The 23667-nt window shown below is 44.8% G+C and overlaps 1 protein-coding gene and 1 long non-coding RNA gene across 2 annotated transcripts in view; one reads left to right on the top strand and one right to left on the bottom strand.

The window, feature by feature from the left end:
* LOC139764552 (uncharacterized) overlaps window positions 1–23667 on the bottom strand; it is a 482407-nt gene that overhangs the window by 246688 nt on the left and 212052 nt on the right. The window lies entirely within an intron of this gene.
* LOC139766775 (bone morphogenetic protein 10-like) overlaps window positions 18566–23667 on the top strand; it is a 195978-nt gene continuing 190876 nt past the window's right edge. The window contains exon 1 of the mRNA XM_071695703.1: window positions 18566–19533. Within this exon, the coding sequence (XP_071551804.1) occupies window positions 19191–19533 (343 nt within the window). The 5' untranslated portion in view covers window positions 18566–19190. The remainder of the gene's footprint in view (window positions 19534–23667) is intronic.

Genomic DNA, 23667 nt, shown 5'->3' on the forward strand with positions numbered 1-23667 from the left:
CCTATTGTTCACTTTAGCTCCCATGGTTCCATCTGGTGTCAGGTCTACTTCAGGTATCAATATTCTTCACTCTTGCCAAATTCTCTACATTCAAATTCTCACTAACCAACCTGTCTCTCTCCCCTACTAAATCTCATATTTTCACTTCCATTAACTGTCAACTTCCTCCTGTCTCACACTCTCCCAAAGTTGGACACCAGCATCTGCAGTTTTAAGGTTATATTGTTAGCAAGAGTCATTACATAGTCCTTTAATTACGGAAAACGGTGACTTGGTTCAAGAAAACGAAGCCATGGCAAATAGATTATAATTAAGCGTCTACATTTCCGACTGATGACACATAGCACGTCCCGAATCCAGCTTCGGTGGTACAGACATGCTGACGTAAAAATTGAAGACATACCAATAATGGAATGAAAGTAAATAAAACGGTAGCCCTGATAAGTTTTACAGAAGCAAATGAAAAAGAGGCGAAAAATGAGATAGTTCAACCTTTGACTCGCCTTTTCAATAATTCATTTGCGACGGGAAAAGTACAAGAGGAATGGAAGTTTGCCAATGTATCACCGATGTTCAAAAAAGGTAATATCACTGCCCAGAAATTGTCGTCTAATTGGCTTAACGTCTGTAGTTGGAAAACTTATGTTTGTATGCCCGAAAAATCTCGTGTATTTCGAGAATAAAATGAAAATTAATACTGGACATTTAATTCACACTATATCTGATGAAGCAAAACGTATGGTGAGAAAATTTGTAAAAACCAATATAAAGCTAGTGAATGTTAAAGATGCATTAGTCTTTGACAAACAATGTACTAAAGAAAATATTTTGCCTGGTTACACGCATATATCGTGTGTGTGTGTGTGTGTGTGTGTGTGTGTGTGTGTGTGTGTGTGTGTGTGTGTGTGTGTAATAGTGTTTAAAGTGAACCGAGTAAACACCTGTTTTGTTTTGTTTTTTCACATGATAAACGGCTGTCTTTATCGATGCATTTCATTTGTTAATCTTTGCATTTAAGTGCAACACTAATATCAAAGATGAATCACACATCAATACAAAAATACATAACGATCCCACAACTTCAACCTGAAAGAATTTCAATTTAGCCATGAAACCTTTCCTGAAAGAGAAACATCACAAGTGTGCCCCAGGGCTCAGTCCTGGGACCATTGCCATTCCTAGTTTAAGTAAATGACTTGCCAGAACGATGATACCAAGGTATGAGGGAAGTAAGAGTAAGGCGTTTTGCATCAACTTCCAAGGGAACACAGACAACTTAAAATTTTGTCTGTTACGTGGGTAATGGAAGTGAACCCTAATATTGTAAGGCAATGAAGGCGGGATACAGGGAAAGGAGGCCTCGATACGACTATTTTCAAGCAAAACATAAGCTCGGGAATCTGTGTGCGAGTGGGACCTGAAGGTCGACGCTGTACCTAACGACCAGTCACACATCAGAACTATGAAAGCAAATGTCTGATGGCACATACTTGTGTCTTACACGTACACAGATAAGGATTTAACTCTCTGCTCATCCCATATCAAGCCAAAGCTAGATTATGTTTCTCCGAATTGGTCACAGGACTTAAAGAAGCTTAGTAAACAAAGACAGAAAGTCCAGATGAGGGCATTTACGAAAGCTGATTTACCGTGAGGTGTCAGTGGCCTTGAATTTGGCCACTGAGGATGAGAGAAGAGCTCGAGGTGACTTGATCACAACCTTGGAATTTGATGAAGTCACTAGTAAACCGTTTGTCGAAAGATACAAAGGCAACCACAGGTCATAGAATGAAATTAAGCAAGAAATTTGATGAAGATGTAATGATTTACTTTAATGGCTTCGTCGTGGTCGAATGGATTCACCTGAGTAATGAAGCTGTGAATAAGGACAATATCCTGAAGTTTGAAAAGTTCTTGTACGATAGTAAGAAAAGTCCGAGAGATGAGGCCCTATGAGTGTAGACCTCCCTCCTATAGCAGTGCAAACAGGTAACAGTAAGTCACCTCCCGCAGCCCGAGTTGTGCTCACCTGTTGTGTGTGTTATGTGGATCGTTATACGACGAGTGGAGCAGATGTGTTCTGTGTAAAGCCTGGCGCCACTTCATAGTGTCAGTAGTCAGCTACAAGTGATTCTGTCAAATTTCACTCTGACGGATCACAGCCGGAGCCAGTGGTATATGCCCCTGTAGCTCGTACACTCGTGGCTCTTACGAAGGGAATAATCAAAGGTCAGAATGGTTCCTCCTCACCAGGCGGTGTGAGAGCCCCCGACCCCCTGCAACTGCAACATGGGAGAACTCCTCGTCGGCATCCACCAGCCGGTTACCTGGGCTGCTCAGCGCCCATTATCTGTATCCCCGCCCTGCCTGCAGGGCCCCCGGTCGCACTGCATCTCTGATCCACGTATAAGATAATGGTCGCCTCAGCATCCCTGCAAATGCACCGCCCCTGACAAGAGGCATCTGGCTATATCGTACCTCACAGTTCCCTCGCTACAGGCGCAGCCATTACCTCCTGGGAACTCTACGCGACCCGAATATCATCTGCAGGCATCACCCAGACTCCACTAACAACCTACCATTGTAAGGCTTTTCGGAGTGGTATTCACCAACCAATACCAGCTCCTCCAACAAGGAAGGCTCCTTAAATACCTCATCACCAGCTAGTCCGCCTCAGTTGGCTATTCAGACCCTTAAGGTTGCATCGAAGTGGTGTTCTAAACTGATGAAGATGCCTTAGAATTAAACATGTGGCCCGTCACTGGCAGGAGACACCACCTGGTTACTGTGAGAAGTTCCACCTCAGCCACCAGTGCCCTCACCGCGCCTCACCCAAAACTACCACGATTCCATACTTCCACACCAGCTCAGGTGACTCGATTCCTTCCCCGAGCTACACTTCCAGCCAGTTCTTATAGTGAGAGTGAAAACTGGTAGCCCACCGCTACCCTGGCTGATATCACCCTCGTCTTCTTGCCTCTCCGACTTCTAAATGCACCGGAGGAGGACAAAAGTGATTACCTACTGACATCTGGGCTAACCAGCTAAACAATCCTCCGTCGTGGGGAACCAGAAGCCTCCTTTATTTACATCCCAAACATTTGGGATGACTTACCCACACTCCAGTCACCTCTGCTCTCCCTACAAGCAAGGTCATGACGCATTCGATCCATCCGTCCACCAACCGCATCGTTCTGTGGAGGATCCACAATTCACCGCGTTGAAAAACTAAAGCGAACGACCCATCACCGACATGCGGGAGTGTTCCTGCCATCCAGAGCAAAGTTGCCGCCACCTCAAATGAGGGATCCAACCTCAAGACTGGTCATGGCGTCTATCACCAACGTCGCCATCACTCCCGCACCACAGACCTTCACGACTCATGATACGATCATCTTCCTAAATACTTAACACATCACCATCCTCGCCACACAACAGCTCAACGCATTACTCACACTACACCCACCTGCAGTCACCAGGCACAGCTATCCATAATGCCAAACCAGGTACTGAACACCTCACATTACCTATCCTGGTCCTTACACCCTCCATATGGCTGCTACACCCATGTGCATCCTGATCTCTTCTTTACACCTACGTCATTCAAAATATCAGAAATATCTCTTTGAGCAGAAGTATTTTGAGGCTGTTCATTCGTCCCATCAGCTCGCACGACAATGCCCGCTCATTATCATTCCATAATGGCTACCCTTCCTCGACCTCGACCCTTCCATCCCACTATCAACACGACGCATTAAGAGTCGTCCTCCCCGTTACAATGACCTCGAGCACTTCACCTGCACACACAAACCTCGCTGCCCTATGACCCGCCCAGTTACAAGTGATCACGAAAATTGGATTTACTTTACAACCGACCCCAGTCGATAGCTAATGTTTGGACATATAGGACAAACCTGAGCACTGAAAGAAATATAGCAACAGTGCCAAACTCCATTGAGGCATGGACATTGTACGGGTATTCAGTGTGAAATTTTGAAGAGCTAAATATATATTGAGTTGATGCGGCCACCCAATTTTTGAAGGATTTCTTAACTGATTCTTTTAAGATTATCTGTCGAGTCAAAAAAAGATGATCATTATCGGTGTTTATCCCTGTTTTTGAGAAACAAATGATTTAAGACGAATTTGAATAATAAGAATGCTTATACGTACTTATATCTTAAAAACTTTGATCACGGAATTGTAAGACTTCAAAAGAATCAAAATATTCTCATATATTTATAATCAAAATCCATATAAAATAGACTTTACATTGTAAAGTTTATTGGTATCCTTCATGAAATCAATGAGACAAAAATATTGCTAAAGTACACTCTGACGTGTAAAGTGAGAGGCCAGAAACATTTCTTTTAATGGAAAGAACACTACACACGTTTCCCATCGGCCACTGTCACCAGCAGCTGATACTCTTCACAGACTGGAGGGTAGGACTGCTAAGGCGAGTGATCACAGGTTGTGTAGACAGTGGAACCGATCCTGCAAGAGGAACGTGAAACACCGTCGAAGTCTGAGGTCCTGGACAGCTGTACAGGTCATGAGCTGGTCGACAACACCACATTTATGATGCAACTGTTACGGCCAGCAGCACAGGTAGCAGAGACGGTGTGGCCGGCTGGAGAGGCACCGTCGCTTTAGTCCAATCGTCTGGTGGTACCTAGGAGGTGAGGGTCATGGAATTGTTTTTAAGATACCGACCAAAGTCGCTGTATTCATTTGTTTAGTATTCATTTCGGTAACTGTTCTTTTGTAGCTTGTTATGCGGGGTCCGTGTCTCTGTGTTTGAACACTCATATTACTTTCTTGAACGATTATTTACTTAGAGAACAACAACAAAGTCCTCGCTTAATTTCAGCCCTTGACACATCAGTGTGATGACAAATACAACTTAAACTCATTATCTTGTGCCATATCAGGTTCTACTTACAGAGGAGAGACTGTAGATGCTCCTGCGATGATCACTGCTGATAACTAGATAGATGCGAACTCAATTTTGGCAGAAGACGTTATGGAACAACTTCAGGAAGCTGTATACTAATGCACTCAAGCTTCAATCTCTAAGGGAGAATCACATACTGGCCTTAGAGGACTTTAGGAAGGATAAGAGATGACGTACGAGTGGCTTCTGTGATCCTATTATGTGCCGTGTGAAAGATAATGTTAAATCTTGTGGGGATTTGATCCTATGCTTCCTTTCTATATAGAGGCACAAGATAGAATACATACCTCACGAGTGGACCATGGCTGTGTAAGAGTATAAGGCGCTCATGTTTTATTCAGCACATTTTCTGAAGTTCAGCACGGGATTCTTCTCAGTAGTATCCCCTGCTCGCAGAAATAGAAACCAGCCCCGACCTGCACGAGCTGCACGTCAACAACCACTCGAAAACTCACCTCAACTCGTAGCACACACACACACACACACACACACACACACACACACGTGCTTCCTACAGAGTCACCTGTTGAAGCAGGGTATTGCCACTTGGGCAACTACAAGGGTGTCCTCTCGCACGACATCACTATACTTGCTAATTGCTTGGCACATGTTTAGCTTCCCTGCCCTGCCTATCAGTCCCAATGTGACAAGCATACCTCACTTCTGTTGCCTAGCCAAACCAGGTCGGTCCGAATGAGAGAGATATGGACAGAGCCCACTTTAATGAGAATGGTAAGGTGTCGTCACTCCATCCGGCCAGAAAATTGCAACGAGACCTCATTCATCAAGTGAACACCTTCTCTGCCCTCTAAGTACCGGTCTTGGAGGCTGGACATCTTAATGAGCAGGTTATAATGCACTTAAATGAACGTACCTCTGATGTTCACAACTTAAAACCTACCATTAGCGATGATGTATCTGTAGATTTAACGGAGAATACTCCAGCCTTACTGAAGTAATTAGATAATTATAGAAGTCCCATAGCAGTGAAAGAAGAACCACTACAGTTAACACATTAAGCCTCTCATTTCATTCCCTTACGGCCTGGAACACAACCTGTATATAGTATGTCCCTGCTTTTTCTCATGTAGTGACGACAAAGCACGGGCAAAAGAGGCCCAGTTATGGCCAATTCGGGTGAAAGGAAAAGGGGATAAGAAAAAGAATGAGGAAATCAATCAGATCTCCTCATGCGTTTGTAGACCTGATTTAATGATAGCAGTTGAGAATGAAAAATGAAAGATGGAGGAGAGTTCCACAACTCTACTGTTCGAGGAAAGAACCAGGTATCATAACGGTCAATCCTCGTGTGTGGCTGATGTACACACAACATTCGATCAGAAGCAGCAGCCAGACGCGAGTCACAGGTCAACGTCTTGGTAGCAGGCACACATGCAGACAGCGTACGAGATAAATGACCACAGAGGGAGGGAAGAGAGGCAGAGAGGTGAGGGAATGCTTGAAGAATTCATGAAAAATACAAGCTTTCGATTCCGTTCCGGGCTAATAAACACGGAGGGTTAGAGCGATGATTTATACTGGGGTAAATGAGATCCCTAGAGATAAGGAAGCGAATTTCGTATTGTTGATACTGTGAAGTTTCCAGAATAGAGTAGAGGACATGGTGAAACCTAACATGTTTATCACAGGGATAAACTGTGGTGTTTTGAAACTGAAATAGATGGTTCAGAGGATATATAAAAAGAGGTGTAGGTAGGCATTTCGTTCTAGCACTCGTAATTTTAATCATATTTGTGCATTCCCATTCAGAGACAGTGCACTTACCCTGATTAAGGGAGGGATGTGTTCAACTCGAGAAAGTGAACGATCATCAGAATGAGGTGGGGAAGCGAAGTAGGTTGACGTATGCTGACTGGAATTATCATCATAAGAACGAATAGGTTTAGATGTTAAAGATATATCATTTATTGAGAAAAGAAAGGAAGCAGGAGACAGGACAGAACCCGGAGTGTCACCAGAGTTAACAGAGTAAGAGAAAGAAGTGGCGAAGTTGCAACATCAACAGCTATGGCATGGATCGGCTAGAGAGGATACTATGCATCAAGAAACACAGAGAATTAGTCAGGCCAAAAGAAGGAAGATTGGAAGGCCTACAAGACATGTCACACCTTGTCAAATGGCTTGGAGAGGTCGAGAGGCACGACATTTTCCGCATTCACAGCGAGAGGCAGAAGTCGAGTATGCAGGAAAGTTGCAGCATCGGAGTGTGACACAACCCAGCTCCTCGCCGTGAAAGGCACCTTCGATTTGAGTCAAGGACGAGAGGTGGATACATGCGATCGATTATAGGGTCTTAGATAAGGTAACTACCCCTGGTAGGTTCCCAGTGCCGATGATAACGATCTGGTTCAAGGCCGAGTAAGAAACAAAACGATTTACTCCATCATCTTGACAAATACCCTTAGATGATGTAAGAACCATGACCGAATTTTGTACACAATCGGAACATTGAGGCTTGACACGCATGCCATTCGGGATGATTCCTCACTCAGAACTTTCTCTTGACTTACGAAAAAACATTGAAACATTAAGTGGAGAGACCCTTACGTCCTGACTGAACTATACCATAATCATCAGTAAAGATATCCCACCTCATTCTAAGACCTTAGAAGTAGCGCTAAGCGAGCTGCAACAAGCTAATTTGAAAAAGGTTTGTATTGCGATACAGAAAGAGCTTCATCCCCTGGGAATAAGGTTGAAAGTGTACCCAAACTTCGGTCACCAAAGAATCCCAGACTTCGCCGGATTCCATAGCAGTTTTGTTGAAGATTTTAGCAGCATAACTTTTCAGCTCGGAGAGGATGCGTTCAGTGGGGACAGTAAAATTTCATGACACTTGAGACAAACCCTCACTGTTGAACCAAGATTAACATTTCCCGATTTCTAACAACTATTTCCTTTATTTACTATTGCTATCAAAGGTGGAGTACTAATGCAACGAGCAAATGAGGGCTTGCATCCTACAGGGTACTGAAGAACAATGAACAAGGATGAGTGAAGTACACACGAAGTGAACAAGAAACCATTGCCCTGGCCCATGAAGATTTTCAAGTAATGACCTATCATTACCCTATATATTTGAACAACTTACCACTTGCCAGTCTTAGGAGCATTTTGTAATCGTGAACCAAACGGGAAGTTCGAAAGACGGTCACTGAGAAGTCAAAGATTCAACGCAAGTCTCGAATGTACTGTAGGGAAACATAACATCTTCAATGATAGGCAATCATGGAAAGCAGCTGTATTAGAAAATATCCTTCTCCAGGCACAGAGGAAGTAAAACGAAAGTGGTTAGAATATCCCGTATGGTCACACACCAAAAACTATCGACATAAGAAAACTCTGTACTTAGTAATTAAACCCTCGCTTCCGAAACTGGGAATTCTATATCAAGCACGAAGTCCTGTACAGAGGTGTTCTACCTGCACAAGCAGTGCTCCGGTTGGTTATACCATGCAGTAAGATTCCTGTGAACCATGATTCAAGACACGCCTCAAGCGGGTACAGATAGATGTGTTAGCAGACAAAATTAAGACATTTTTAGCGTAGAACTGCAATGAAGTTCTCTAATATGTAGGTAAGCGTCGTAATGCCATGCAACATAAGTCAACCTGTGTTGACTTTGACTTGGCTGCAGAACCATGGAGGAACCTCACGTGGCTCACAGAGACGACACATCTCTCTTGGCTAATGACTGACGCGTACTCCAGCTACTGTGGGTCAGTTCGACCTGACAAAACTGTCATATCTATAACTCGTTGTGAGCTATATGCTAATTACTCAGTCCCTACTCGGCCCAATTGTCAGCAGCCTGGGGCTTGTAAACCACCCCGGCCTTAATTGGTTAGATCTGTTCGGCTGACAGGCTCAATTCAGCTGACACTACATGAGTTAATGATTAATGAAGGTTGCTAGACAAGGTCCCGGCTACGGAAAACCTGAAGATAACGGCCACGCACAGCTAACCCACATTTAGAACCTTCAGGGAATGTGGCGAACAAGGGAGGAACTGGAGTTAATAAGACACAGGTAAGTGGTTGAGAGAAATGAAAAGGGTTTATTGAAATAGTTTGGACATATGTGTCAGGAGTGGAAGGAAGGATGGAATGAAAAAGATTTCGAGTAATCGGGGCATGAACTTGCAGGAGGGTAAAAGGCGTGCGCGGGATAGAGCGAATCTGACCGATGTGGTATACTGGCGTCGATGTACTTTCAATGGACTGAACTAGGCATGTGAAGCGACCGGAGGAAACCATGGAAAGGATTGTGTGTGTTGAGATTTCGGCGCATTGCACATGACATAGAAAATGGATGGAAGAGAATATGGCCTTTCTTCGCCTGAACCTGGCGCTACCTCGCTAACGTGAAAAACGGCGGACAAGTATAAAACAAGATAACTAAATGAATTGGTTAAAATATCAATATATATATATATATATATATATATATATATATATATATATGGGAGGGTATTGATTGACAGGGTGAAGGCATGTACAGAGCATCAGATTGGGGAAGAGCAGTGCGGTTTCAGAAGTGGTAGAGGATGTGTGGATCAGGTGTTTGCTTTGAAGAATGTATGTGAGAAATACTTAGAAAAGCAAATGGATTTGTATGTAGCATTTATGGATCTGGAGAAGGCATATGATAGAGTTGATAGAGATGCTCTGTGGAAGGTATTAAGAATATATGGTGTGGGAGGCAAGTTGTTGGAAGCAGTGAAAAGTTTTTATCGAGGATGTAAGGCATGTGTACGTGTAGGAAGAGAGGAAAGTGATTGGTTCTCAGTGAATGTAGGTTTGCGGCAGGGGTGTGTGATGTCTCCATGGTTGTTTAATTTGTTTATGGATGGGGTTGTAAGGGAGGTAAATGCAAGAGTCCTGGAAAGAGGGGCAAGTATGAAGTCTGTTGGGGATGAGAGAGCTTGGGAAGTGAGTCAGTTGTTGTTCGCTGATGATACAGCGCTGGTGGCTGATTCATGTGAGAAACTGCAGAAGCTGGTGACTGAGTTTGGTAAAGTGTGTGGAAGAAGAAAGTTGAGAGTAAATGTGAATAAGAGCAAGGTTATTAGGTACAGTAGGGGTGAGGGTCAAGTCAATTGGGAGGTGAGTTTGAATGGAGAAAAACTGGAGGAAGTGAAGTGTTTTAGATATCTGGGAGTGGATCTGTCAGCGGATGGAACCATGGAAGCGGAAGTGGATCATAGGATGGGGGAGGGGGCGAAAATTTTGGGAGCCTTGAAAAATGTGTGGAAGTCGAGAACATTATCTCGGAAAGCAAAAATGGGTATGTTTGAGGGAATAGTGGTTCCAACAATGTTGTATGGTTGCGAGGCGTGGGCTATGGATAGAGATGTGCGCAGGAGGATGGATGTGCTGGAAATGAGATGTTTGAGGACAATGTGTGGTGTGAGGTGGTTTGATCGAGTAAGTAACGTAAGGGTAAGAGAGATGTGTGGAAATAAAAAGAGCGTGGTTGAGAGAGCAGAAGAGGGTGTTTTGAAATGGTTTGGGCACATGGAGAGAATGAGTGAGGAGAGATTGACCAAGAGGATATATGTGTCGGAGGTGGAGGGAACGAGGAGAAGAGGGAGACCAAATTGGAGGTGGAAAGATGGAGTGAAAAAGATTTTGTGTGATCGGGGCCTGAACATGCAGGAGGGTGAAAGGAGGGCAAGAAATAGAGTGAATTGGAGTCATGTGGTATACAGGGGTTGACGTGCTGTCAGTGGATTGAAGCAAGGCATGTGAAGCGTCTGGGGTAAACCATGGAAAGCTGTGTAGGTATGTATATTTGCGTGTGTGGACGTGTGTATGTACATGTGTATGGGGGGGGGGGGGGTTGGGCCATTTCTTTCGTCTGTTTCCTTGCGCTACCTCGCAAACGCGGGAGACAGCGACAAAGTATAAAAAAAAAAAAAAAAAAAAAAAAATATATATATATATATATATATATATATATATATATATATATATATATATATATATATATATATATATATATTTTTTTTTTTTTTTTTTTCTTTTTTTTTATACTTTGTCGCTAGGGGAGAAAGAATTCTACTTTTGTATTCCCTGCGTGTCGTAGAAGGCGATTAAATAGGGAGAGGCGCGGGGCGCTGGACTCCCCCCCCCCCCCCTTTCTTGTCTTTCAAAGACAGAACAGAAGGAGTCAAGTGGGGAGTGCTCATCCTCCTTAAAGGCTCAGGCTGGAGTACCTGAATGCGTGTGGATGTAAAAGAGATGAGACGAGAGGAGATATACTTGAGGAAAGACACCTGGATGTTCTGGCTCTGAGTGAAACACAGCTCAAGAGTAAAGGGAAAAATCTTAAGAGCAAAGTCAACGGTTGGTGAGAGAACAAGAGCTAAAGATGGAACAGTATCAGACGAAGAAAAGGCACGCAATCGCTCACATCTGCTCTCTAACTACTATGTAAAATGCATCAAAACCAAAGTCCCCTTATCCAACTGCACAGCTCCACTGGATATGCCCTGTTTCAGCTAACAGACAGCACGTCGCTCCATGTACTACACTGCTCATGTTCGTTCTGTTCCATGCATGTCTCGCACCTTCCAGAGAGTTCAGATAACTGAAAAAGCCTTTCTGTTACTCCATCCTTTCACCTCGTCCTCGGTTTCCCAGTTCTCGTTACTCCTTCCAATTGTGACGCAAATATCCTCATAGTCAGTCTTTCTTAGACTCATCCTCTCCATAAGTCCAAACCATTTCATGATTCCTGCTCACTTTTCTCAAGACGTACGTACTCTGCTGACTACCAAACCTCTCTCTCATGATGTCATTTCTTAATACATCGGCCCTCTTCCCACCACGCACTGCCCAGCGGCCTTTCATTTCCAAACGCATCCAACCACTTCCGTTCTTTCGCATTCAGAATGCACGACTCGCATCCATATAGCCCCGTCGGGATTGCTATATCGTCAAACATACTCACTTCTCCCCACACACACACACTGACCTTTACTTTTGCCCCCACTGCCACGTCCACTCCTCGGTATATCAAACACCCAACTTCCTCTAGTTTCTCTCCTTCCAAACTCACATTCAAACCGAAGCGCCTTTCAGTCTCTGTCATCTGTTCTTGATGCTACCTCGCTCATGAGGGTTGTGGCGAGCATGTACGAAAAATAAAGATATTTACATATTTACTTTTTTATACACATTCGTCATTTACCGTGTTAGCAAGGTTGCGTCAAGAACAGACGACTGAACCTTAGAGGGAAAAATCCTTACTTTTTTCATGGAAAGACACATAGTAAATGTCAGTAGTTATGCAGTGCAAGCAAATCAAAATCAGCTATAATATTATACAATCACTAGAACTGCACATTGATAACACCACATAGTCAACCGTTAATCAAGGAGACGGGTGGTGTACAGTGTATTTGTCTTTCGTATAAGCTATGTCCTCAGCTCTGACTCCTCACCTCACGAGGTGACTGATGAGCTTAACTGAGGACACACATTACCCTATCAGGTATCTGACAGCGTTACGGCGATCACTCACTTTCCGAGTTAATGAGGTAATCAGTTATTCATGAGTTAATCGGGATAATCTTTACTTCTGAGTCGCACGGTCGAGCGTTCCTGACGACTGAATGCGATGGGAGCGGTGATGAGTCTTGAGGGCCTGGCCCAGCACATCCAAGTTCACCGCGGGTGGGCCCCAGCGAGACTGATCTCCCATCTGGCAAGACTACCTGTTGCTTACGAGTCCTTCCAGAGGCCACCAGCTTCCTCACGCAGCCGCGGGTTGATCGTACGCGATCGACGAGGCGGTCGGACCCGAGACGGAGCCCTTGGGTGTGACGATGGCGACGACCTGCCGGTGGACCGCGGTGAGGCCGCAGGAGAAGGACCAATCTCAGCGCCGCTGCAGAGTGCTGCGACCGTAGATATATTCGTAGCCTGATAATGCTCCAGGCGTAGCCGGCTTGTAAAGAGATAAGACGCCAGCATTAGGGTGTTGGAAGGCTAGAGGTGAGCTCCACGCACACTGTGGATGAGCTTTTTAGATTGAGGCGAGGTGAACACTCCGTACGTATGCAAATGGGCGCAGGACTCGCCAATGGAGATAGAGGCACTCAGGCATTCTCCAGTGTTCTAGATATCTAAAGTTTTTGGTCATGTGACGACAAGTCGTGCTTGAATCAGTCATTTAAAGTATGGGCAAGCATCCATGCGGAGGGTGGAACGAACACGTGCACGTACATACTGGAAAAACTAGAATTAATCTCCCAGTACAGACAAGACTTAAGACTGACCCGTAAAGGAAGGATTATGATTACGTAATTACACAACAATGCATTTACATGCATGCATACCTAGATGGCGATAATCATAAAGGTGCATGTGACAACTCGGGTAGCTAGTACTAAAAGTTAAGGGTAAACAGGTGCCTACATTACTTTAAAATATAAGCTATGCAAACAAACCTTTTTTGACGTTAGACTGAGCGTCTATGATGGGTGCCGTCCTGTGTTTACGAGTGCATGTGTCCTGTATATAACACATGTTTCTAAGTAGCGGCAAAATATAACTTCTGTCACTTAAAAATGTGGCACTTGCGGATTGACAAGCGTCCATGATCACTACAGCTCACCCTGGGTGATCATCAATAATAATGGAGGCGAGTTTGATAATCGTTTTATGGAAACAAAATAGTATGACAAGCATAGCACACAGGAAAACAGTGTCTTAATCTATTACAACGATTTAACAGTTTCTCCATCACCGCACAGTGAAAAAGAACCTGAGAAACAAATGAAATTCAGAGTGAACATCTGTAATGAACTGATCCCAGATGTTCAGTTCGCCATCACATCTTTCGTTAACTGCAGATCGACGAGAGATTGGTCAACTATACATTAATGGCACACCTTATGACAGTATACACCACTGAAGATTTGGTTGCGCGTGAGTTTTCGCGTACTTAGCGTCTGCATCGAGGTATCAAGACAAATGTAAGGGAATTAATCACGGTAAGCATCCTATCATCCGACCCTAATGGTCCCTAGAGACGGTTGGATAGCCTTTAAGTCGAATACGTGGATGGGATTAGTCATCATTAGCACCATGAGGCATACTGCAAGGTTTATTGTCACCATCAGTGAGTGAGAGTCACCAGCAGAGAGGAGAACATCAGTGTCTGAGGTCTGGGCGGTACCAACCTCTTCATGTGTTGTAATCCTGAAGCTGAATTTACGTCTATGGACGTCCACCAAGGTGAAGCACAATACTGAGGATATGGATTACATAGTAAACTGGAAAGTACTTAACAAAGAGGAGAAATCATAAGGAAAGAATTCTGAGAAGACTGGCTGGAAGGCCTTCCTGGTAATAGAGCAGTGTTATAATAGAATCTGTTGTGATTCAACAGAAGAGGAATAGGAAAAAAGGGATCAAATACGAGAATGAAACTAGATAACAAGGGGCGTAGAGGAACAAAGAAGCATCCAGACCCATTGAGGAAGAGATATAGGGGACACAGAACGCAGAAGATACAAATGGTCAGAAAGGATTAATTCAAGACAAGAAGTGAGGTACGAAAGAACTACCACCGATTAGTTGATGGATCATCCTAAACTACCTCATGAATTCAAAAGAAACAAATTATCACCAAAACCACAAAATTAGATGAGAGTTCAAGAAAGAAAAGTTAATGACATAGATGAAGGTATATGTGAAGAGCTCAACACAAATTTTTGAAATACGTTTACTCTCGAAGGTTCAGAAGTCCCTTTGCTACATGACTTAGGATGGGAGGGGAGACGTCGTCAAAAATATCAAGTTAATCCACTGAAAGCCGGATGGGCTTAGGAAGGAGCAAGACCTGCATAGAGCTTATGTATCACATGCCATCTTACCACCTGTCGCCAGAAAGAGTGCGGTGACCTTGGACAAATCACGGATGATGTTATTTAGGATCTTCCCCAGCGAGGGCAATGTTCCAACAGAGAGGAAGACGACCAGTGTAGTGCCAACATACATAAATAAGAGACAGAGGAGTAGCCCTGCACTACAGACCAATATCATAAGTGACCATAACCTGTAACATACTAGAGGAAATAATCAGAAAGTAAGTAGACGATCTTTCGCATGGCACAGTTTATTTAAAGAGGGACGGGAGGCTGACGTCTGGGAAGGCTACATAAATGGATAGACGGTAATCTGGCCACAGGAAAATAGGATGCCTTTTCAGGCAGAGTGAAATGTCGTCTGGAGTCCTTCGGGGCTCAGTGCTGGGGTCATCATTATTTCTGATTCATATAATCACACCTGAATATGTTTGCTGAAGGTACTAAAAGATGACAAAAATAACAGAAAATACGAAATGTTGCATAAAGATCTAAATAAACTGGGGCAATAGTCAGACAATTGGTTAATGAAGTTCAACCCTGACAAATACCAAGTTTTGAGGATGAGGCAAGGAGTAAACAGATCAGAGCCTGACCATACGGCTGTGCTGAACGTATGGCAGAGGTTATCTTGGCTGGGACTGAGTCCTACATCCCGTCTTCTACTCTCTTTCTCCACAGTCATGGTTTGATCGCTCCTGTTCTAATGCCTATCTCATCAGGGACAGAGCATACCTGGCCATGAAACTCTTCCCTACTCCTGAAATTCACTCCGCTTTCATTTCACCATAAAGCAGCTGGTCATCGTAAAGTCAAGCACACATTCATAAAAAGAAAGTGTGCTGACTTGACTATTTCTACTGAAAACTTCAACAACTTCTGTAATTCAACCTGTCTTCCTTTCTCCGACCTGATCAATCTACCGCTAACTCTCCAAATGATACAGCCGCTCTTTTTGGTACCTTATTTTCCTCTGACTCAACTGGCATTGATTCTGCTTTTAATCCTCAGCCTTCCATCCCTTGCTACGAAGCCAGTGTATTTTCCTCGCTCAAGATCTTCCAATTACTTTCCCACAAGACAAGATTCACGGCTCAGGTGGCATACCCCCTCGAATTTTAGAGGAATGTGCCTCTAAGATACCTCCTACCTTTGCTCACCTAATGTGCCTCTGTCTATAAACCCAGAATTTCCTCCCGTTTGGAAGCATGCAGCGCATCCCAAAGACAGTAGTAGACCTCTCCAACGATCGCCATATTCCTCTTACTTCTGCCACCTCCGCAGTCTTTGAAACTCTCTAAAACTCTCACTTTCTCAAACATCTACAATCCAATTCCCTTCGTCTCGATCACCAGTACAGATTTCGCAGCAATAGGTCTACTGGTGATCTCTCCTATGTGACTCACCTCCAGTCCTTATTTCTCAGGGATTTTGGTGAAACTTTTTTCATAGTCACTGACATCTCCAAAGCATTTAATAAGGTGCGGCATAAATCCTTGTTCTTTAGATTCTCTTCTTCCTGTTTCACTGCCTCTTTGTGTTCTCTAATGCATGGTTTCCTCTGGCTGTTTCACTGCCTCTATGCGTTCCCTGATGCACGGTTTCGTCTCTGGCTGTTTCATAGCAGCAGTCGTTGAGTGAACGACTTCCCCCTCCTATGACCATCGGTGTTCCTTAGGGTTCTGTCCTGTCGCCTACTCTTTTAATTCCCACAATCAATGACCGTTAGGCTGCTGCCTCCCACAGTTTGTGTGTGGAGACCAGGCGTTCGAGGGATGGCCGTTATGATACCTTCTTTTTCACTCAAACAGCTAAGCTGTGGATATATATTCCCTCTTTCTTCTTTTCCTATTCATATATCCTCGCGAATCCTTGATTTACTTTGTCTTTCCCATGTACTTTCATTTAACTTTTCCTTCATCCAAGATTACCTTTGACTGGAGAATGTTTGTGACCAAGCCATGCCAGTCACACATATATATATATATATATATATATATATATATATATATATATATATATATATATATATATATATATATATATAAAATCTTTAAAAACCTGACCGCCATTTCCCGTATTAGCAAGCACTGGGAACAGACGAAGTGAGGTAGCATTCGCTCACATCCATTCTCTAGTTGTCATGTGCAATGCATCGAAACCACAGCTCCCTATCCACTACCAAATCCCACAGACCTTTTCATGGTTTCCCTTGGCCGGATCACACGTCATGGTTTACTTCACCAAGAGCACGTCGACCCTTGTATACCACATCATTCCAATTCACGCTATCCCGTAAATACCTTTCACCCTCCTAAATTTTCAGGCCCCGATCACTCATAATCTTCTTCATTCCAACCTTCCATCTCCAATCTGGTCTCCCCCTTCTTCTCCCCTCTACTTCTGACGCATATAATCTTTTTGTCAACCTGTCCTCACACATTCTCTCCATGTGTCCAATCCTTTTCAGGACAACCACACTTAATTACCACTCCTCTCTCTTACCCTTTTATCACTTGCTCGATCAAACTCCCCACGACTCTTGCAGTTTGCTTCCCCGAAAGTTGTACTTTATATATATATATATATATATATATATATATATATATATATATATATATATATAAGTACATCTTTCGGGGAAGCAAACTGCAGGAGTCGTGGTGTGATAAGTACCTAGAAATTAACATGATGACCAACTTTTCATCATTTACGTTACATACATACGTGGGAAGCGTCTTAAGGTTAGCAAAGTAAATATTGGCCTTTAAGTACATGGATAGTGAGAGGCTTAGGCAAGATGCACTTCATATGTATGCAGGGAAGATTCGACCAAAACTGGATTATATTGGAACGATCTGGTCTCCTCACCTGAGGACGCACATACAACTGTTCGAAAGGGTCAAGTGGAATGAGACATAAATGGTACCTGAAATGAGTGTAAAAAGTTACGAAGAGAAGAGAGCCATCCTTCTGATTACTTTACGCGAGAGGAGGATAAGGGGAGACATGAATACACACACACACACACACACACATATATGTATATATATATATATATATATATTCCTGGGTTATCCCTGGGGATAGGGGATTAAGAATACTTCCCACGTATTCCCTGCGTGTCGTAGAAGGCGACTAAAAGGGGAGGGAGCGGGGGGCTGGAAATCCTCCCCTCTCGTTTTTTTTTTTTTTTTTTTTTTCCAAAAGAAGGAACAGAGGGGGCCAGGTGAGGATATTCCAAAAAAGGCCCAGTCCTCTGTTCTTAACGCTACCTCGCTAACGCGGGAAATGGCGAATAGTTTAAAAGAAGAAGAAAGAAAATATTCCTGGGATGAGCAGATCAATAAATTCAAATGAGAATCCTAATGGAATTTGGAAAAGAAAATGTCTACAGAACGACGTCAGTACAACACTTAATCCGCAACAGAGTTCTGACCAGGAGGAACATGCGGAATGAAGAGCAAGTGAACGTGAGCGGCATTGCAGGAGTCAACACCGCAAACGATGGATATGCAAAGATAAAGACGTTGAGCCCCACGGGTTTAAATCTCCCTCTTCATACGTACAAAAAATGTTAAGTCAAGTAGGTAACCCCCTCCCCCCCTCAACACACACACACACACACACACACACACACACACGACTGAGAGGGAGGTGGGGTAGGCAGGGTGAGGACAGGCAGGTTCAGTAGTGGTCAGACAGGCGGGGCGCGCGGACAGGCAAGGAGAGAGGCAGCGACCATAGCAGTGGCAGTGTCGGGGTTGTGCTCGCTCACTTAACCACGCACGGCATCCCTTGCCTCACTCTCTCGAGCTTTACGCGTGTTGTCATACATTGGAATATTACAGTAGAAACAAGTCCACGTTTGACGACCAGTGCCGTAGCTGTGCGGGTAATTCATACGAAGAAATAAGGCCAACGTGTTCCACAGCGGTGTGTATGATGTGCCATGTGATGTGAACCAGGAGTCAGTCGGTGGTTCAGGTGACAGCAGGTGTGTATCATCCTCCTCCTCAGCACGGGAGGTGGCGAGTGTGCCCGAGGTGTGGCCAGGCCCCCCCACAAGCTGAGGCTCGGCAGGGGTGACTTATCTGGTTCCGCCGCGGCCGGCCGCCTCACGCGCCAGCCCACCTTCACGCACGCCACACAACGTTTCCGTTGGTGATCGGCGTTGGTCCAGTGTTCGGACGGGGCTGGGTTGTCGGTGTGGCCCGCGGGCCGCACCGGCGTCATGGGCGGCAGGTGCGGGCCAGAGTGGCGGTGGGCCGCGCAGGTGATACAGTAGCAGACCGTGGGCGGTTTAGCCGAACCGCCCTCGCAGTGACCGCCCTCATGACCCGAGACAAGTGGGGTGCGGCCCACGTGGTCACGCTTCTGCTGCTGGCCACGGTGGGCGTGGTTGGGGCGGTGGCCAAGCCCGCGCCACCCCTGGCCACTACGAACTCCAGCTACGACCCCCACGAGGAAGAGTATTACTATTACGACTATGACTACGACGAGGAGGAAGCCAACGACCTGAACATGAGCGAATTCCGTCTACCGGAGAAGACGGGGAGCGACGCCCCCCACGTGCCCCGCTACATGCTGGAGCTTTACGCTGACCAGACCTCCCACCGGACACAACCGCTCCCCGGCGCCGACCTCGTCAGGAGCTTCATCGCCTCAACCACCGCCGGTAAGTCAGTCACCGTCATTCCCTCACACAGCCTGGTTGACCATGCTCGAGCCCTGGCGGGCTGGCCAGGAGCAGTATTCCCTCACGAGTGTCGACCCTCGTGTACAACATACGGCGGACATCTTGCATTATCTTGCTGGTTGGGAGTTGCTAGGTAACATCATGGCGGTCATGAGACGTAGGTAGGCCAGAGTGCCAGTGGTGCCAGCAACAGAAGTAGTAGGAGTAGTAGTAGTAGTAGTAGTAGTGGTAGTAGTAGTAGTAGTAGTTGTAGTAGTGGTGGTGGTAGTAGTAGTAGTACAGACAGTAATAGTAGTAGTAGAAGGAAATGAAGTGGCAGGTGGAATTAGTGGTATAGGTAGTTGTATTAGTAGTCGTAGTAGTAGAGGAGTTTGAAAGCTAGCAGGAGGATTTCATTTTGCTGCAGAGACAGTAAGAACACAAAAAGTATTGTAGATCTTGTGGGGATAATACTAGTAGTAGAGATAGTAGTATTGATAGTTGCTGTTTTTGTTGTAAATTCAGTAATAATGGTTAAACAAGTAGCAGTAGTGGTTGTGGAGATAGTAGTAGTAGTAGTGGTAGTAGTAGTAGTAGTAGTAGTAGTAGTAGTAGTAGTAGTAGTAGTAGTAGTAGTAGTATAGTAGTAAAGGCTGAAGCAACAGTAGCTGCTGGAACAATATAGAGACGAATGTATAACAACGCAACGTCTTGAAACTTCACTGACTTGGCCACATGGCCAACGTAAATGTCATCATTCCATGCAGTATGTAAACTTGCGTAAATATCTTTGCGTGCCTCAAGATGGAACGCTTGCCAACACGTTCGCATCAGTGTTCACCTCTCCAGCCTGAATATCTACTGACTCACTTTTCCAGGTAATATTTTGCGAAGGTTGACGGGTGACCCTTCGCGGGAGTGAGGGGAAGTGAGAGGGAGGTCAAGGAGAGGGGTTATGGGAGAGGAGCAAGTCAAGATGGGGACGGATGCGAGTAATGTGATGGGAGAAACGAGGGAGAGGGTGGGTGAGGTTAGTGATGGGGAGGGAGAAACGAGGGAGAGGGTGGGTGAGGTTAGTGAAAGGGTGGGAGAAACGGGTGAGGGCGCGGGAGAAACGAGTGAGAGGGTGGGTGAAGCGCGCGAGATCGTAGGTGTAGGGAGTGTGAGAGTGAGTGAAGCAAGTAAGAGGGTGAGTGAAGCGAGTGAGAGGTTATGTCAAGTGACACCAGTCTCGGGCTGGCCTCAAGCGCTCATCATCACTTCGTGTTGGTTCAGATACGTCACAAACAATCGTTATCATCATCACTACCAGTTCTAGGAGAATTCATAACCATGTACTGGTCGGCCAAGTTGATTTACTATTTCCATGCTCTCGACCACTTTGGGCACATCATCATATTACAAAGAAAACGAACTGCCGTTCGACCTTGGAATGCAAAGTAAAATGAATCAGCGGGTTTAAACTGCTGGGTGTCCACCATGTGTTCCACTTGACATTTGGTTACATCTCCATAAGCAGTAATGAACAATGCAAGGAAATCACACAAACGTGTCAGGCGACGTTACCTTCACCAATGGCAATAACACGAAAACAAAATAATGATCTTAGCTCTCTGTTGGAGAAAGAGGAACAGAACACAACCATACCACGTCTCCAAGCTGGCTTGAGTTAATTTAAACCTGACAGACACCCCGCTGAAAAATAATGTTGGCCTTGTGAACTTCACAGAAAACGTGAGTCTATCTTGCATGGCCAGGTACATACGTAATATATAGAAGGATGATAATTCGTTTGTCACCGTTCGAGCACCACCTGAGTTTGCTTCCTCAACAAACTGTTCAAACAGCGCGGACAGGTCTCTTCGCTGACCCATACAACATAAGTCTAACTTTCACCAAGAACTTGGCGAGTGTTGAGAATGACCCAAGGGAACAAATGCTTACGTACACAACAAGGAATTTCTTTTATCCAAGTGTTTTTACACGTGATGAAGCGACTGCAATGGGTCCTCGCTCGTGGTAACTTAACATAATGGTTGACAATAACTTAGTACAGCATAAACCTATTTGGTGAGAAGCCAGGATATGCATGGAGGAAAATCAATGCATTATACTTACGGGACCCGCGCATTATGTATGAATGAAATCCTGCTGGAATACAGGTCAAGATACAAGCGACTTAAAGCACAGTATGAAATGATATAAGCTCCGAAAGCTTTCAATAATGATATAAGCTTCGAAAGCTTTCTATAAATCAACAAAGAAACGGAACAGGCAGCAACACTCGAGTGTTTACACTGTCACCATAACCTGCCTGACCCGTAAACATAACTCTCGTGCTGCCATCTTGCCATCTGCTGAACGTCCTTGGAATCTGTGATGAGGAACGTGGTAACCTTTACCCAAGAATAACCCTCTCTCTCTCTCTCTCTCTCTCTCTCTCTCTCTCTCTCTCTCTCTCTCTCTCGACGCCTGCAGCCGCATTATAATACTAAACTGTCCGACATCATCTTTAAATACCCCACATCTGGCCCCACAATCCTACTGAGCCCCTCTATCTGTAGGAGGAAGCACGGACACGGAGCTGCCAGATGAGATTCCCCAAGCCTGTGTGGCTGACGCAAACATATCGGTCTGTAAGGTCCGCTTTCCTTAATTCTGTCCCAGCATTGTTCTCCTCAATAGCCGAGTGTGAGGTGTGGCAGTGTGTGGCTCCAACAAAACTCACTTGTACTACTCACAACCTCTCCCTCTATACGGGCCTTGTTCTCAGCGGGTCTCTGGAGCAATCGTGATGCTGACACAACCAAGAGGTAAGACAGAGTTTCTTGTTTACATGTCGAAAAGCCATGTTCGACACCCATTATACATCTCACTGCGGGAGAGGCTAGTACATCTTTCTCTTTTTAAGGAAATGTGTGTGTCTGAGAGAGAGAGAGAGAGAGAGAGAGAGAGAGAGAGAGAGAGAGAGAGAGAGAGAGAGAGAGAGAGAGAGAGAGAGAGAGAGAGAGAGTCTCGTAAACTGGAGCACCGTAATCTCTCGTTGATCTGACGATCTCTCTCTGCTGGAGACACTACCTTCTTAAAATACACTCGATGAATATTTTCAAGTGTTTAGGATGCGAGCTGCACAGTCCCCAGTGAGAGAGACAGCGGATGTTCAGCAGTTACCCGCACTACCGGACTGGTGCATGGGTGGGACAGTCCCCAGTTTGAGCCACAGTACTGACACGAGGCATGACAAGCCCAGACAGCCTTATGATGCCACACAGACACTTCATGTCTTGGTGACGTATACATAACAATCATTCGTTTATCGCCTCAACGTGTGATATTCATGTAAAACTGGTGTTCCTGCCATACACGTAAAGTTAACTTTTCAAGAACATGAGAGGAACGCTTAGCATGGCAGGATTTCAGGAACAGTATGACGAGTCGAGGTAATAGGAGCGACACGTTCAAAATGGATTTCTTAAAATCGGATGACACATGTACTTTATGAATATTATCATCATATACTACCGGAGTCATTTAACATCAGTATTTTATAAATATTGTCGAACTGTTGTTGGCAGGAATAATATTTTTTCTCCGTGTGCAGAATTACCTTCCTAAATTACACTCGACGAATATATTCAAGTCGTATTTTGGATGCGATCTGTACAGTCTTCAGTGTGATCCATGCAATATCTTCAGACGACACAAGTTATTCATGTGAGGGATCTATCATGACCCACACACTCACATGACGCCGTGAGGCAAGATTTTTTTTCACCTAAATCCCAGGATGATCGGCGATGGATCAATCATCATTTCAGTATGAAGCAATTCATCGACGTCCTTCATTATATGATGCTGATGCGCGTATCGGACGCTCCCCTAACCACACCTGACCCAAAGCAAGTTACCCTACCCTAGCCCAGTCCAGTCCAGGTTAGGAAGCACACACTGAGTGGACGGTGACCACCCCAACCCCACAAATGCTGCGCCCAGATCGTCCCCTCTGACGGTGTTGGTTTACGGGGAACAAGGAAACAAAACTAGCCATCGTTGTTAACACATTCATTGTATAAATACGTCAGAAAGATCCCCACAGGATCGTGAAGTGTGTCAAGTCATATCTGGAAGCTATTA

This window comes from Panulirus ornatus, chromosome 4, assembly GCF_036320965.1.
Source record: "Panulirus ornatus isolate Po-2019 chromosome 4, ASM3632096v1, whole genome shotgun sequence".
In the NCBI taxonomy this organism is placed as follows: Eukaryota; Metazoa; Arthropoda; class Malacostraca; order Decapoda; family Palinuridae; genus Panulirus; species Panulirus ornatus.